The sequence below is a fragment of the Cebus imitator genome, unplaced genomic scaffold (genome assembly GCF_001604975.1).
Source record: "Cebus imitator isolate Cc_AM_T3 unplaced genomic scaffold, Cebus_imitator-1.0 Scaffold2, whole genome shotgun sequence".
In the NCBI taxonomy this organism is placed as follows: domain Eukaryota; kingdom Metazoa; phylum Chordata; class Mammalia; order Primates; family Cebidae; genus Cebus; species Cebus imitator.
The window spans coordinates 14,864,700-14,880,956 of NW_016107317.1; the positions used below are offsets into that span (position 1 = coordinate 14,864,700).

General features: G+C 37.9%; 1 protein-coding gene across 4 annotated transcripts in view; it reads left to right on the top strand.

Annotated features, from left to right (window-relative positions):
• GXYLT1 (glucoside xylosyltransferase 1) overlaps positions 1-16,257 on the top strand; it is a 107,621-nt gene that overhangs the window by 8,102 nt on the left and 83,262 nt on the right. For 2 of the 4 annotated variants that reach the window (XM_017530266.2, XM_017530277.2), the window contains exon 2: positions 5,766-5,858. The exons of the other annotated variants lie outside the window; for them this stretch is intronic. In XM_017530266.2, the coding sequence (XP_017385755.1) occupies positions 5,766-5,858 (93 nt within the window). The remainder of the gene's footprint in view (positions 1-5,765; positions 5,859-16,257) is intronic. 4 annotated transcript variants of the gene reach the window in all.

Sequence of the window (16,257 nt, forward strand, 5' to 3'; positions counted from 1 at the left end):
TTCATTCCTTTTATGGACAAATAATAGTCCATTGTATGGATATACCACACACTGCTCGTTATTTGATGAACATTTGAGTTGTTTCATATTTTTTGGCTATTCTGAATAATGCTGCTATGAACATTCATGCACAGTTTTTCTGTGAACATTTTTTCAGTCCTGACTATATACTGAGGAATTTAATTGGTGAGTCATGGTTGCACACAACTCTGAATATACTAAAAACCATACACTTTAAAAGGGAATTATGCTTGCATTATTCTGCTTTGCTTTGTAACAACCCCACAAATCTCAGCAGTTTATAATAGCAGGCATTTATTTCTTGCACACATTGCATGTCTGTGGCCATGACTTTGCTTGATATATCTTCTCATCCTGGGATCCAGGCTGAAGGCACAGTCCATACATTGGATATCCCTAGTCTCATGGTAGTGGATGAGCAAGAAGGCAGATTGAACATCACAGTCCCATTTGAAGCTTCTGCTTCGTTGCCACAGTGTCCCGTCTTTGCACATTACTTTGGCCACAGCAAGTCACTTGAATAAGATCAAAGTCAATAAATGATGCAGGGATATATGCTTCCCCTTTCAGAAGCAGGCAAGGCACATGGTAAGGAACAGGGTTGTGTAATCCCTTTGCAGTTAAATGTGGGGAGTGAATAACTGGACAGTTACAGAGTGTACTACACACATAGAGATTGCCAGTTAAGGAGAAAGAAAGACTAATTGTTGCAAGAAGATCTTTAAGGACCCCTAAGAAAAAGATGGGCAACAAGGGGATGCATGTAGAGTTGGTAGTAGGCATGAGACTAGCTAAGGGGAAGACAGTTAATTTATATTTCTGCTAATCAGCATAGTCATATCATTAACTGTTCTTCAGTATTTATCTGAGAATGTAAATAAACAGCTCAGTTTCAACTGAGGATTGTACTGAAAAGGTACAGTGAAAGAAGGAGGTAGAAGTAGGTATAGGAACATGAATAGATGAACCATATGATATAGTCTGAGTAGCGGGGGAACGAGTAGAGGAGGGAGCTTAGGAAGCATGTGATTGGAGGTCTGAGTGATTTCCACACATGTAATGGGATATAAAGAATTAATAAGCCTGGGCAACAAAGCAATACTTGGTTTCTACAAATTTTCAAAAATTAGCCAGATGTGGTGGCACATATTTATAGTCCTAGATACTTGGGAACTGAGGCAGAAGGATGGCTTGAGCCCAGGAGATTGAGGCTGTAGTGAGCTGTGTTTGTGCCACTGAACACCGTGGGTGATAGAGCAAGACCCTGTCAGGAAAAAAGAACCATAATTATTAGATCAGAAACTAGTCTGAGATGAGGTATTGGAGATTAAGGATTGCAGTTTCCGGTGATGACAAGGTCCAGGATTTGCCATTTTTTTCTTTTCTTTTCTCTCTCTCTTTTTTTTTTTCTCAGACAGGGTCTCCCTCTGTCACCCAGACCTGATGTGCATTGGCGTGATCACAGTTCACTGCAGCCTCAAACTACTGGGCTCAAACTATCCTCCCATCTCAGCCTCCCAAGTAGCTGGGACTACAGGCGCACACCACCATGACAAGCTAATTTTTTTTGTATTCTGTGTAGAAATGGGGTTTCGCTATGTTGCCCAGGTTGGTCTTGAACTCCTGGGCCCAAATGATCCACCCACCTCGGCCCCCTAAAGTACTGGGATTACAGGTGTAAGCCACTGTGCCCAGCCAGGATTTGCCATTTTTAACTGAAGGGAAGAGGAGGTAAAAGTTACTGGAACTGAAGACTTGTGTAACCTGGGTGTTAGGTAGGTCTTCCACATGGGAATATCTGAGATGACATTCTGTTATTCCCCACTATACAGTGTGATCCATGTCCACTTTACTCACCATCACATTATTGTGTTGCCCGTGTTTGACCTGTGTAGGTAGTTATTCATTAGATCCTTTATTGATTTACCAAATGAATGGTTAGAGGAATGTAGGATTTGGTACTGAGACGAGGGCTGTGAACGAGATGCTAGTTTTCTGTGATTCGGGGAGGAACCAGCAGGTTGATAGATCAGAATGGTGTGGCATTGTGGCCCTTTTACATGGCTAGCAGTTGATGCTGGCTTTTCACTAGGATCTCAGTGGAGGCTGTTGATCTTCATTCTCTTAAGTGACTTCCCCATGTGCCTTGGGCTTCTTATAATGTGAAGACAGGTTCAAAGAGAGTTCCAAGAAATAAGATGTAGAAGTCTTAAGGCAAGGGCCTCGAAATTGGCATAGTATATATTATACCTGTACTGAATAGCATATATTCAGTATTCTATATGTCAAAGCAATCACAGAGCCCATGTAGATTCTGGATAAGTGGAGTTAGATCCTACCTTTTTTTTTGAGACAAAGTCTCACTCTGTCACCCAGGCTGGAGTGCAGTGGCACTTATCTTGGCTCACTGTACCCTCTGTCTCTTCGATTCAAGGGATTCTCCTGCCTCAGCCTCCTGAGTAGCTGGGACTACAGGTGCATGCCACCATGCCTAGCTAGTTTTTTTTTGTATTTTTAGTAGAGACCAGGTTTCACTGTGTTAGCCAGGATGGTCTTGATCTCTTGACCTCATGATCCACCTGCCTCGGCCTCCCAAAGTGCTGAGATTACAAGTATGAGCCACTGCACCTGGCTGGCAGATCCTACTTCTTAATACAAGTGTCAGAATGTGTGATCATTCTTAAGCCACCATACTTGGCACCTAGTTTGATACTAGCAAAAGTGCAGGGTTCTTGGTGTGGCTCAAAGCTTCACAGAATTTAAACTCATTACTAAGTTGTTCTAAATGTTGGTCTTGTTGAATTTAATTCTCATGTCTGTGGCTTCTCCATCTTGCATCAACTTAAAAAAAAAATTGCCCCCAAATACAGTTTAATTGTAATACTGCAAGAGGGTCTCTTGAGTTAGAAGCTCCCTGGTGCATATTTCCTGAGGACAGAGTTTGAAGTGTTTTCTCTAGCTCACATGGGCATTTACTTGAGATTAATGAACATGAAGTAGTTTCAGCAACTTCTGCATGTTGGCAACATGCACATTAACTTTTCTAGTCATAAATTTGTAGGAAGATATGAAAATGTTAATAGTGGCGGGTGATTTATTTCTTACGCTTTAAAAATTTTCTAAATGGTACTTAATAGCATGTATTAATTGAAGTATTCGTAGAAACACAAATTTTCAAAATTTAATTCTTTTCAAGTTGTAATAAATAAACAGGATTATCATAAGAGAAGTTGTTATCAGTACTTTGATAAAAAATTTTGAGTTGACTCTTGATATCCCTTGATATACAGTGCTTCTCATTCAGGTCTGATTTTAAGACTCATCTAAGGATATTGGTGAAAAGTTCAGCTTCCTAGGCCACTTCGCTGGGGAGTCTTGATTAACTGGGCGTGGGATAAGAGCCTATATCTGTATTTTTAACAAGTGACCTGAGGACCAGGCAAGTTTGGAAAACAACACGTAACTGATTTGTAATTTAAAGTGCAAGTTGAGTCTGCAAATGGTATTGTTAAATATATATAATTTTAATAATTTTATAGAAAATTGAATTTGTCTTTGAGATATCCATTTCCATTTCTTCACTATTGTAGAGTTTGACAGGACATATGTAGTTACCTGATTAGTTATTTTTCTTCATAGAACAAAAGTATGCATTAGGTGTTGATTGTAAATAAATTGTGGATTTGTTGAAATAAAGCTGCGATAATGTCTGTCTGAAAGACAAAGATCATATCTACCTTAAAACGTTTCTTGTGAGTCTAAATAGGTGTGAAACTTCTTGAATCTGAAAAGAACTCGAAGTTAGTTGTTATTACCATCACTGAGTCTGACTGTGTGGTATGAAGTCAAAGACTTAAAAAATACATAGCCATACCTGAGAGCGTATAAACACAGATTTTCTAATCAAGTCATAAGTTTTATTGATATGTACACATTTTCTTCTCTTTCTGGTTTATGAGCCTTTTAAATGAAGGTATGTAGTCTTTTGTGCTATGCTAGAAAATGGTGTCTCTTTAGGGGAAAACAAAGTTACAATATAACTTATTTCTATTGATTAAGAAATTCCAACCTTGTTCTTTATGCTCTAGTAGGCAGAATTACTTAGGCAGCATTTTAAAAACCACCAGTGCCAGACCCTGTTCCTAGAGATTCTGATTTAACAGGTCTTGTGTGACACCCTCTACCAGGGCTGAGAACCCCTGCCTTAGACTGTTGCCATTTGTGAGACATGTGATCAGATTTTTGCAAATCATAAATTTCATAGCCCATTTGATATAACCACAGTAACTCATAATTGAATTCATAGTGAGGGAACACAAAGCTGCATAGTGATGAGATAATGAAGTGGCCTGGTTTGGTGACTCACCCTGACTTCATACATACTTTAGTACCCAGTGAGTTTTAAACTATTCTTTTGAACAGAAATCATCATGAACAACAATTTTTTTATAATATAAGGTGTTTTCTTTTTTCCTTTTTGGCTCCAACATGCAATCTAAGAAGAAAGACCAGACTTGATCCTCTCTTGTGGCTTGTATAGTATGGAACTGAGATAATGTAGATAATGATACTAGGCTGTGAATATCAGCATGATTTCCATTTTTTTTTGGCGGGGGTGGGGCTTACATTTGTTTCTTTTTGTTTTGTTTGAGATAGCTTCTCTTGCTCTGTCATCCAGGCTGGAGTGCAGTAGCATAATCACAGCTTATTGCAACATCAAACTCTTGGGCTCATGCAGTCCTCCCACCTCAGCCTTCTAAGTAGCTGGGAGTTACAGGTACATGCCACCATGTCCAGCTAATTTTTTATTTTTAGAGACGGGGTGTTTTTACGTTGACCAGGCTAGTCTTGAACTCCTAACCTCAAGCAGTCCACCTACCTCAGCCTTCCAAAGTGCTGAGGTTACAGATGTGATCCACCGTGCTCATCTTTGTATGTATGTAATATGTGCATATGTATGTATATATACACACACACAGCAATAGGTTTGCTGGATCATATGGTAGTTCTGTTTTTAGTTTTTTGAGGAATTTCTGTGTTGTTTTTTATAGTGGCTATAGTAATTTATGTTCCAACCAGCAGTGTATTAGTGTTTCCTTTTCTCTTCATATCTTTGTCAGCATTTGTTGTTTTTTGTCTTTTTGACAATAACTATTTTAACTGGGTGAGATGGTATCTCATTGTGTTTTTAATGTACATTTCTCTGATGATTAGTGATGTTGACCATTTTCATATACCTCTTGGCCATTACAATATCTTAATTTTTAGTTGAAAACACCATACAAGTAGTTTGGGTTGAGGATTAATTTAAAAGCATTAAAAACCTTCTTTTCCCTTTCTGCCAGCATTTGTGGCATTTTTATTGTGTTTGAGGATAAGCAAATATTTTGTTTGTCCCAAAGGGATTTTGTTCTAGGGGTATAGCATATGAAGAAAATTTTAGAAGATGTATTTGCCTGTGTTATCTGAGGAGAGGATTTTAATATATCAGGAGGATTCAGACTGGAAAACTGTTTCCCAATCTATAGTATAGTCTACCTCTAAGGTTTTAAAGTTCTGTTTAAAATAATGGTGCCCTAAGTAAGGGAGAAATCAGTTTTCCAAAGTCTTTATCATAGCAATTTGGATTTGCAATTTTATTTGCTCTAAAATAGAACACTTACTGTGTTACTGAGTAAAGTCCTTGTTAGCAAACCAAAATACTCACATTTCAAAATACTCTTATTTCTGTCTTACTCTGTTAGGTGTAAAGATTTCTCTCTGTGTTACTGGAATCCCTATTGGATGCTGCCCTCTGATGTTTGTGGAATGAACTGCTTTTGGGAAGCGGCTTTTAGGTAGGCCCTTAATATTTAATTGGAAGATCAGTGTAGGTAAGGCTAGATAGTTGATAATAAAACTTTTGACCGTGATAGGATGTAAAAATGTTTCTTATGATATTATACAAATAATTTATTTTCTGATTGGGTTTTTTATTTTTCCCATTTTGTAGTGTTACCACTGTTTTTTAGTACATATTGTGTATAAATGCTTTAAATTTTCTTAGATGTTATTAAGATAAATCACAGTTCTTAAGAGAATTTATGATCTAACTTTTGGTAACAGTTGATAAAGTGATAAACTGGGATAAAAATAGGCTTCTACTAATGTTTACAGATACGCACGCGTGGACACACACACACACAACATTTATCTAAATTAAAACTGAGGTACTGTAGTGGATGGGGACAACTGGAGAAGGATTATATTAGTTATTAGTAGAGAGGTTGAATGTTGGGGAATGGGAGGACAAACATAAGTATTTGATGGAGGAACAAATGATAAGACATTGTTTATTGACCTTTTAAGTTACTGACTAGTTGGCTTTATTCACTTCTCTGGATACTGAAGGTATTGGGTTGCCTGACCTCTTAGGTCTCTTCCTGCACTAATCTTCAATGAAAGAAAAAAGTATTGATAAGAACAGGTTAAGGCAGTGTCTCTTAGACTATCTACCTGAGATAGTGGCAGAGGAGAGTGGGGCAAAGGTTTAAAATGCTCTTCCCAAGAGTAAAATTTCTTTGAAGAGTATGTATTTTTACTGCATCTTTATGATTCATTTATTCTGGACTGGGTATGGTGGCTCGCCCCTGTAATCTCAGCATTTTGGGAGGCTGAGGCAGGAGGATTGCTTGAGGCCAGGAGTTCAAGATCAGCCTAGGCAACAAAAGCAAGACCCTGTCTCTACAAAAAAAAATTTTTAAATTAGCCAGACATGGTGGCATACACTGGCTAAGGTGGGAGGTTTGGTTGAGCCTGGCAGGTCAAGGGTTGCAGTGAGCTGTGATCATGCTACTGCACTTCAGCCCAGAGTGAGACCCTGTCTCAAAAAAACAAATATTAATTCTACTCATTATATTTGCCACACACTGTGCTAGGTGCTAAGCACCAGACTCTTGGGTCAGGTTATTGTGGGTCAGGTTAATGTGGTTCCATCCTTCTGGATGGAAGCTTACATTCTAATAGGAGTTTCACACTAGTAAACCCAAAATTACAATAGAGTGTGATAAGTTGTTGCTATGATGAGTCACCTTAAGGCATCAGGGAAGACTTCTTGGAGGGAGTGACTAGATGATGAACTGGAAATTAGCTGGGTTCAAGGACAGGAGGTCAAGTGTTCTAGATAGGAAGAACTTCATTTTAAAAAATTCCTAATTAAATTTTTTTTTAATTGACAATAATTACATGTATGGGGCATAAAGTGATGTTTTGATATTTGTATACATTATGGAATGATTGATTATATCAAGCACATTAACATATTTATCATCTTACATATTTATCTTTTTTTTGTAATGGGCATGTTTAAAACCTATTCTCTTAGTAATGTTGAAATAAACATAATTATCTGTAGTCACCTTGCTGTACAGTAGATCTTGAGAACTTATTCCTCCTATCTGACTGGAAGTTTGTATTCTTAGGTCAACATCTTTCCATCACATACTTGCTCCCACCTCTTTACCTCCAGCACCTGGTAACTACCATTCTATTCTCTGTAAGAACTGCATTTTAAATATCTATTAATTGTACATATTTGTAAATTCTTGCATTCTCAGTACAGTATGCATCCCATGAAGAACTGGCAGGGAATAGGTTGAAATCAGATAGTTTAGTTATATCCATTGCTGTGGAAGAGATTGGGTGATTGAAATTTTAATATGAGCTAAATAATAATATTTCAACTTTTGAAAGTTAACTTTTAAAGAGAATCTAACCTTTCAGTTTGATTGTAATTTTGGATAATTGGAGCTTTGTATGTTTTCATTCTTGTGAATGTTTGCAAATGATTATAGTATTGACAGGAACCACTTTGCCTTGCCACATAATTCTACTAACTCAAAGCTGGGTAAACTTGAAAGCTTCAACATACTCTAATTTATGCAACCCAGACCCTTTTGTAAATTACAGTGTGAGTGGTAATAATCTTCCCTCCTTATTGACTGCAGGAGTATCCCAGGGAAGTTTACCTAGTTGGAATCCTGGATGCTCTGCTTACCATTCCTTTTGTGTTGGCTCCTCCAACTCATTTTCCTAATGCTTCCAAGTATTCCCTAAAATAAATTATATGTGGATGGATACATAATGTTATAAGCCTTGTGCCTGTAACTCTCCTAAATTTGAGATTTCAGAAGTTATATGCTTTTCCTCTGTTATACTTTCTACCTGTAATATTGCATCCATTATATCATGCTATTTACATTTAAAAAGCATACATTTTATGTTGTATAATTATGTAAAAATCTCTCAACCTTACTTACTTAGAACTAAGGATCCCTTACATTTAATCACTCTATTTCAAAGACACATACACACCCAAATGCCATAAAACTGCCAAATTATTCTTGCCCTCCATTTCAGTATCTCAGTAATACTGGTAAAGCTTCTTTGGAATCCCTCTTTACTACCACTTTTGATGTCACATTCTGCCTGGCACCAAGAGGCCGTTAGTTGGGTACCTTATTTTTCTTTCAATGCCTGTCCCATCTTTCCCAAGTTGAATTATTTGTATAACTTTGATTAAATCTTATCTGAGGGATCATTTCCTCCCACATAATTTATTATACAGTGAACATAATATAAAAAAATGGCCTCAACTCCTATTGCAAGTGTTTTCATCATTCATATACATCATATGCTTTTACGTAGCTGTGATTCTAGTGTACACTAATGTTGAATTTCTTTAAATTTAAAAACATTTTTTATATAGGGTTTCTCTCTGTCTCCCAGGCTGGAGTGCAATGGCATGATCTTGGGCCACTGCAACCTCTGCCTCCTAGGCTCAAGCAATTCTCCTGCCTCAGTCTCTTGAGCTAGGATTACAGGCATCACTACTGCGTCGGGCTAAGTTTTTTGTAGAGACAGAGGTTTCATTATGTTGCTGAGGCTGGTCTCAAACTCCTGAGTTCACGTGATTTGCATGCCTCGGCCTCCAGACATGCTGGGATTACAGGTGTGAGCCATCCCCGACCAATTAATGAATTCTGAGTGTAAAATTTTAATACTTTTCAATGTAGTATGGTCTTCATATTTATCATGTCAATGATAACACACTGTTCCATTGATTTTTGGAAAGTACTTCATACTTAGAACTTTTTTCTCTTTTTGAGAACTTTAGAATTTTTATCTGCAGTTACTGAATCTTGTGTTTGACTGATTGCTTCCCAGCAGCATGTCAGAATACTCACATCTCGCCTCTGCTGTCTCCCCACTGTTTTTTTTTAATGAGATACAGAGTCTAGCTGTGTCACCCAGATTGATTACAGTGGTGCAGTTATAGCTCACTGCAGCCTCAAACTACTGGGCTCAAGGGATCCTCTTGCCTCATCCTCCTGAATAGCTGTGTATGCCACCATGCCCAGCTAATTATTTAAGTTTTTTTGGGGAGACAAGGTCTCACTATGTTGACTAGGCTGGTCTTGAACTCCTGACCTCAAACAGCCCTCTTGCCTCAGCCTTTCAAAATGCCGGGATTACAGACATGAGCCACTGTGCCTGGCTTTATGTCCTTAAAAAAAAAATTTAAAAAATCCCTACAATTTGCTTTCACTCCTCTCTTTCCCTTCATCAGCAAGCTTTTTTTAAAGAGTACCTACCTACTGGCCGGATGCGGTGGCTCACACCTGAATCTCAGCACTTTGGGAGGCCAAGGTGTGCAGATCACCTGAGCTCAGGAGTTCGAGAACCAGCCTGGCCAACAGGACGAAACCCCATCTGTGCTAAAAATACAAAAATTAGCTGGGCGTGGTGGTGCCTACCTGTAGTCCCAGCTACTTGGGAGACTGACACAGGAAAATTGCTTGAAGCAGGCAGAGGTTGCAGTGAGCCAGTATTTCACTGCTGCACTCCAGCCTGGGTGACAGAGTGAGACTCCATCTCAAAAAAAAAAAAAAAAAAAAAAAAGTACCTACTGGTTTTACTTCTGGGTTTTGTTTGGTTTGCCTGTTTTTTTGGGGACGGTTTCACTTCATCGCCCAGGCTGGAGTGCAATAGCACTACCAGGGCTCACTGCTACCTGAACCTCCTGCACTCAAGTGATCCTCCTGCCTGAGACCCCTAAGTATCTAGGACTACAGGTGCATGCCAGCATACTCAACTCCTTTTTTTTTTTTTTTAATATTAGTGGAGGGAGATGAGGTCTCACTATGTTGCCCAGGCTGGTCTTGAACAACTGAGCTCAAGCGATCCTCCTGCCTTGCCCTTCCAAAGTGCTGGAATTACAGGTGTGTGCTACCATGCTCAGCCTTGGTTTTACTTCTTTAAATAAAAATAACTTCACATCTCAGCCATCTGCCACCTGACTGTTATTGTCATCACCCCACCTCTGAATTATTGTCCTGGGGCTTAGTCTTACTTTTCTTACCCATTTGGCACCGTTTACCACTTCCTTTTTCTTTCAACTCTGTCATCCTCTGGCTTTTGAGACCAGACCAGTTGCTTAGCTCTTTGATCTCTCTTCTCCTGGACTCCTCTAACACTGCTTTCTAAATATCTGTGTTTCTTAGGACTCTGATCTTTTCTCTCCTCAGTTCCTGAATAGTCACAGGATAATTTGTTTAACTGATAGTTCCAATTCAGAGTTATTTTCTGAGAGCCAGACCTGTATTTCCAATTGCATATTGATCATTTTTACCTTGCTGATTGAGATGTCTCAAAGACTCATGTTCAAACCTGAACTTATGGTCTAACTCCTCAGACTCCTTCATCTCTGTTTTATATCATGTTTTACAACTGACTTTCTCCACATGTCAGTCCACATTGACTCTTGCTTTGTCTCTTTTCACACTGTTGCTCCTGGCTACTTCTTCCTTCCTTTTCCCTTAACTATTGTACTCATCACTTCCCAAATGATTGTCTCCTTTGACTGCTCACTTCATCTCCCTTCTCTCTCTCCTCTTGGTCATTGTGCTTACCACATCTGTTGTGGTTGTGAATCTTCATCCACTTCTAGACTGTTAACTTTTTCCAGGCTGATACCATGTGGTGTTATCATTTAAGTCTCATGCCTAGCAAGGTGTTTGGCAACCAGTAAGTAACAAATGGTTAACAGGATCATTTCTTTGGGAAGCTTTCCCCAATACCAGGTTAGACTAGGTCACACTAGGTTAGATGTTTGTGTTGTGAACCTCCTTAGCAATCTCAGTTTTTTTCTATTAAAATGATTACCATGCTTTCTTATTTTTTAAAAAATCAGTCTTTTGACAACAGGCTGCAAACTGTGTGAGGGAAAGATTGTGGCTTTCTTGCCTACCCCAGTGCCTATATGAAAGTTGTTCAAATATTTGTTAAAAAAATGAATTATATCACTGAATTGTGTTCTAAAAATTATATGGATTTAAGCCTGCACCAGCATTGTGTGAGTGTACTTGGAGTCACCATAACCTTAGCATTATAATTTTATCTCTTATTAAAATGATAGCTTTTTGTTGATTATTTGTTGAATGTATTTCCACATTTATTTAGCTTTTTTCTTTTGTCGTGTATATCATCTATATTGATATTTATCTATTGAGTTTTTAATGTTTATTTTATAAACTCTTAGAATAATATATTTGGTTTTGCCATTGATTGCAAATAATTTTCCAATTTGTTTTTTATTTTACTTTTGTTATATAAACTAAATTTTAGAATTATCAAAATATCAAAAATATTTTATTTTAATGTACTAATTTTTTTATGACTTGAGCTTTTTAAAAAATCAGTTCTTTAAAATATTTAATCTTCTGTATGGTGGGAGTTGATTTTAGATTTGTGAATTTTTAACACAGCTCTTTTTTTTCTTTCTTTTCGTCCATTATGTGTTGTTGTGAACAATTCTTTTTTAATAGTAAAAGAAAAAGGTGTTGTTTTTCTTTTTAAGCACAACAGGTTAAGCAAAAAAAGCTTTCCGTTTTGTTCAACTGCAGGCTTTTAAAGATAGCTTCATGGGAGTTATTTTTTAGTTTGAGTAGTTATTTGAAATTTAATTCTGTTTAGTTTGACTTTATATACTGTAATGCTCATTCCTAATCTAAATATTATTAATGTATCTCTCTTTTTTTTTAACAGAGAATACTAATTTAATAATAGGCTATAAGAACACACTGGAGGTTATACTGTGAAATAAAACAAAATAGAAAAAAAGCTATGTTCCTTCTTAGCAGAAATTTACTTAGAATAAGAAATCAATTTCTAAGATTTAGAAATTTAACAGTATTTGTACCTAAATTTGTTAGGTAACACATCCTTTAAGTACTTTTTTTTGTGATAAACCCCAGCTTCCCAATTTTTTACTTTGATAAATTTCAAATATACAAAGATTACAAGAATAGTACAGTGAACCTGTCATACATTTTTTTCACCTAGATATTTATCTATTATTAACATTTTGCCACTTTTCTTTTTCTGCCAAACCATTTGAGAGTTAGCAGGCATCATGACACACTCCTAAAAACATAGATTCAGCATGTTTTGCCTAAAAACAGGGACATTCTTTAATACAGCCATAATTGTCACTTAAGTTAACACTGTTCATGGAATATGTATTCCTATTCCTATTTTCTTATTTTCCTGTTAATGTCCTTTTTATCTTTTCCTCCCCGATCAGGACCCACTCAAGGACCATACATTGTTTTCAACTCAGGTTGAGTTAGTCTCCTTTATTCTAGAACTGTTCCCCAGTGTTTTTTTGGGGTCAGAAGCGGTGGTGGTGTTGGTATCTTTTGCGATATGTTTGTTTTTGTTTTGCAGAATGTACCTTAATTTTGATTTGCTGACTACTTATTATTAGATTTTGGCAGGATTACTGCATGGAATATTGTGTTGTTCTTTGGGCATACTATCAGGAGACATCTAATGTCATAAGTTTAATATTATTAAGTTTGATCACATGGTTAAGGTGATAGTCTCACATTTATACAGTGTAACAGTACCTTTATCCCCTTTGTAATATTTGGGGGAAATACTTTGTTAATATGTAGTTTTAGCATCCATTGATTATTTTTGTCCTAATTATCTGTTACAGTGGTGATTGCAAAAATAGTGAGTTTTATAATTTTCTCATTTTTCTATGTTTATTAGTTGATATTCATCTTTAAAAAAAGAAGAGTTCCCTCTCCTTACCCCTTTATTTAATGTCATTTTTTTGACTGGTGGGTTCACTTTTTATTTATTTATTTATTTTGAAACAGAGCCTCACTCTGTTGCCCAGGCTGGAGTGCAGTGGCACGATCCTAGCTCACTGCAACGTCCACTTCTTGGGTTCATGCAATTCTCCTGCCTCAGCCTCCCAAGTAGCTGGGATCACAGATATATGCTACCACGCCTGGTTAATTATTGTGCTTTTAGTAGAGATGGGGTTTCACTGTGTTGACCAGCCTGGTCTCAAACTCTTGACCTCCAATAATTCATCCTCAGCCTCCCAATGTGCTGGGATTACAGATGTGAGCCACCATGCCCAGCTAGTGTTCACTTTGTAAATTTAATACATCATCATTCATTACTGTCATATTTTTCGTACTCAGGTTATGCCAAGTTTAACCATGAGAGCTTTCAGATATCTCTGAATCATCTGAAGAATTTCTTTTAATCGTATATCTGTAGAAAAATAGTTTTGACTTTAAAATCTTCTTTTCTATTACATTTCTTTAAACCCACACGGACTTTTCTCTTGTTCATACTGTGATCAAAAGAAAGATTTTTGTAGACTTGGCAAGATTCCGCCATTCAACTGAGGCCAACATTATTTGAATGGCTGCTTTCCTATGACTACTTAGAAGGTTTTAGTTATCAGTGCCTGTCATGGATTAGCTTACTTTAGGTTTTTTCTAGTTGCAATTGATTTTCCTGTCTTTTGGGTCTAGGGGTAGGGTGGTGGTCAGAAGCATCTTTTAATTGTGTTTTCTTATGATCTGTTGAGGAGTTGAGCCTGATGTATATAATACTCTCACTAAAAAGGATATCAAACAGAAAAGCAAATGTGATGTGGTTGACAGTACTTCTGTAGAAACTGTTACAAGGAGTGCTGGCAGTGTGACCAAAACAATCCTTGCTAAAAGACCTCGGAGTTGTTCCTGGGACCGATTTTTAGAGGGATTTTTTTCCTTGAGAAACATTTGGGTATGTTATCATTTAAGACATCGCCCAGCACCCAGAGTGGAGTGCAGTGTGACATGATGACAGCTCACTGCAACCTCAAACTCTTGGACTCAAGCAACCTTCCTGCCTTAGCCTTCTGAGTAGCTAGGAGTACAGGTGCATACCACCACACCCAGCTAGTTTTTTTTTGTGTGTGGATACTGGGTCTCTATGTTACCCAGGCAGATCTCAAACCCCTGGCCTCAAGCTGTTTCTCTCACCTTAGCCTCCCAAAGTACTGGAATTACAGGTGTGAGCCACCACGACCAGACCTGAGGCTAATTTTTCTTTAGGTTTAATATACTACTTGTCTGTATGTAGCTGATGCTGTACAGAACAGCATATGATTATTATGCCTTACTTTTAAAATCTTCTCTTGGCCTTTGACTTTGGGGCAAGATCTAGTTATGGGCCAATAAAGCAATCTGAACCCATTATAGATTATTAAAACATGGTGCTATAAAGAAGGGCTTTATACCACATGAGAAGTAGGATCTGGAGGTAGTTGCCTACTTTTTAACTTGTGTCATTGTGGCTTCCATTGTTTTTTTCGCCCATACTGGAGGGCAGTGGCAAGAAATCTAGTCACTGCAACCTCCATCTCCCAGGTTCAAGCGATTCTCCTGCCTCAGCCTCCCAAGTAATTGGGACCACAGGCTTGCACCACTATGCCTGGCTAATTTTTGGATTTTTAGTAGAGTCGGGGTTTCACCATATTGGTCAGACTGGTCTTGAACTCCTGACCTGGTGATCCGCCCACCTCAGCCTCCCAAAGTGCTGGGATTACAGGCATGAGCCACTGTGCCCGGCTCAGCTTCCACTGTTTCTGAGATGAACTGGATTCATGTCCCCTTGTTATAAACATAGAAAGCACAGATAGTCTCCCCTCCACTGAGACTTTAAGTCTCCCCACCATCACTAGTTTCAGTGTTATGAACTGATGGGCTCAACACAAAAGAGGGCAAGGGATGGAGAGTGCAAACAAGGGAAGACACATTGCTTCTTCCTAAATACTGTCAATGGAAAAGAATAGAGAGCTTTAAAAAGACCCAAGCTGGCCAGGTGCACTGGCTCCTTCTTGTAATCCCAGCACTTTGGGAGGCTGAGGTGGGAGGATCCCTTGAGGTCAGGAGTTGCCAGCCTAGGCAATATAGTGAGGCCCCATCTCTACCAAAAATAAAAAAAAATTAGCTGGACATGGTGGTGCACATCTTTGGTCCCAGCTACTTGGGAGGCTGAAGTGGGAAGATGGCTTGAGCCTGGGAGGTTGAGGCTGCAATAAGCTGACTGAGCCACTGTGTTCCAGTGTGGATGGTAGAGTGAGACTCTGTCTCTAAAAAAAAAAAAAAAAAAAAAAAAAGGTAAAAAGACCAAAGCTTATGCTAACACCAGATGTGTGAAAGAAGTGGCACAGCAGAAACAAGAGGTGTTAAAGGTTGCTTAAGCCTATTGATAATACACTGCTACGCTGTGTTAGAAGTAGATTCTAAAGACATAACTAGTGTTCGATTAGCATGTTTTAGACCAGCTGAGAAGTGTTTACATCTTGCTGAATATTTGGTAAATGGGACTGAATGTATATTATTAATGTGAAGGAAATTCGTTCTTGTAATCACCATGGTTTAAGATTGGGTATAATACTGAAATATTTATGAATAAAATTATGACTGGGTTTGCTTCACAGTGAACTGTTAGTTGGTGAGAGGTGGTGTGGGGAGAGGTTTCAGATGAAGTAAGAATGTGTTTAAGGGGTTTTTTTTTTAAATAACAAAGTTTAAAAAAAAAAGGAAAGACCTTCAAATCAGTCTTTCTCCATGGGTTCCTTGAGAGAATTAAGCCCTAATTTCCTAAGGCATCCAATGTGAGTAATGAATTAATTTATCTGCTGGCAGCTACAATGGTGCTAGTTAGATATTCCTGGGAGAATTGAGAAACTAGTCATTTTTTGTGTGTTCTGTAGTTCATAAGGAGGAGAATTGGTGGGAAGAGCTGGTTGTGAGTGTAGAAATACATGATTGATTCAACATTCTAAAAATGTTTTGTAATTGACGTTTGTTTGCCCTTATTTTTTTTTTTTTTTTTTTT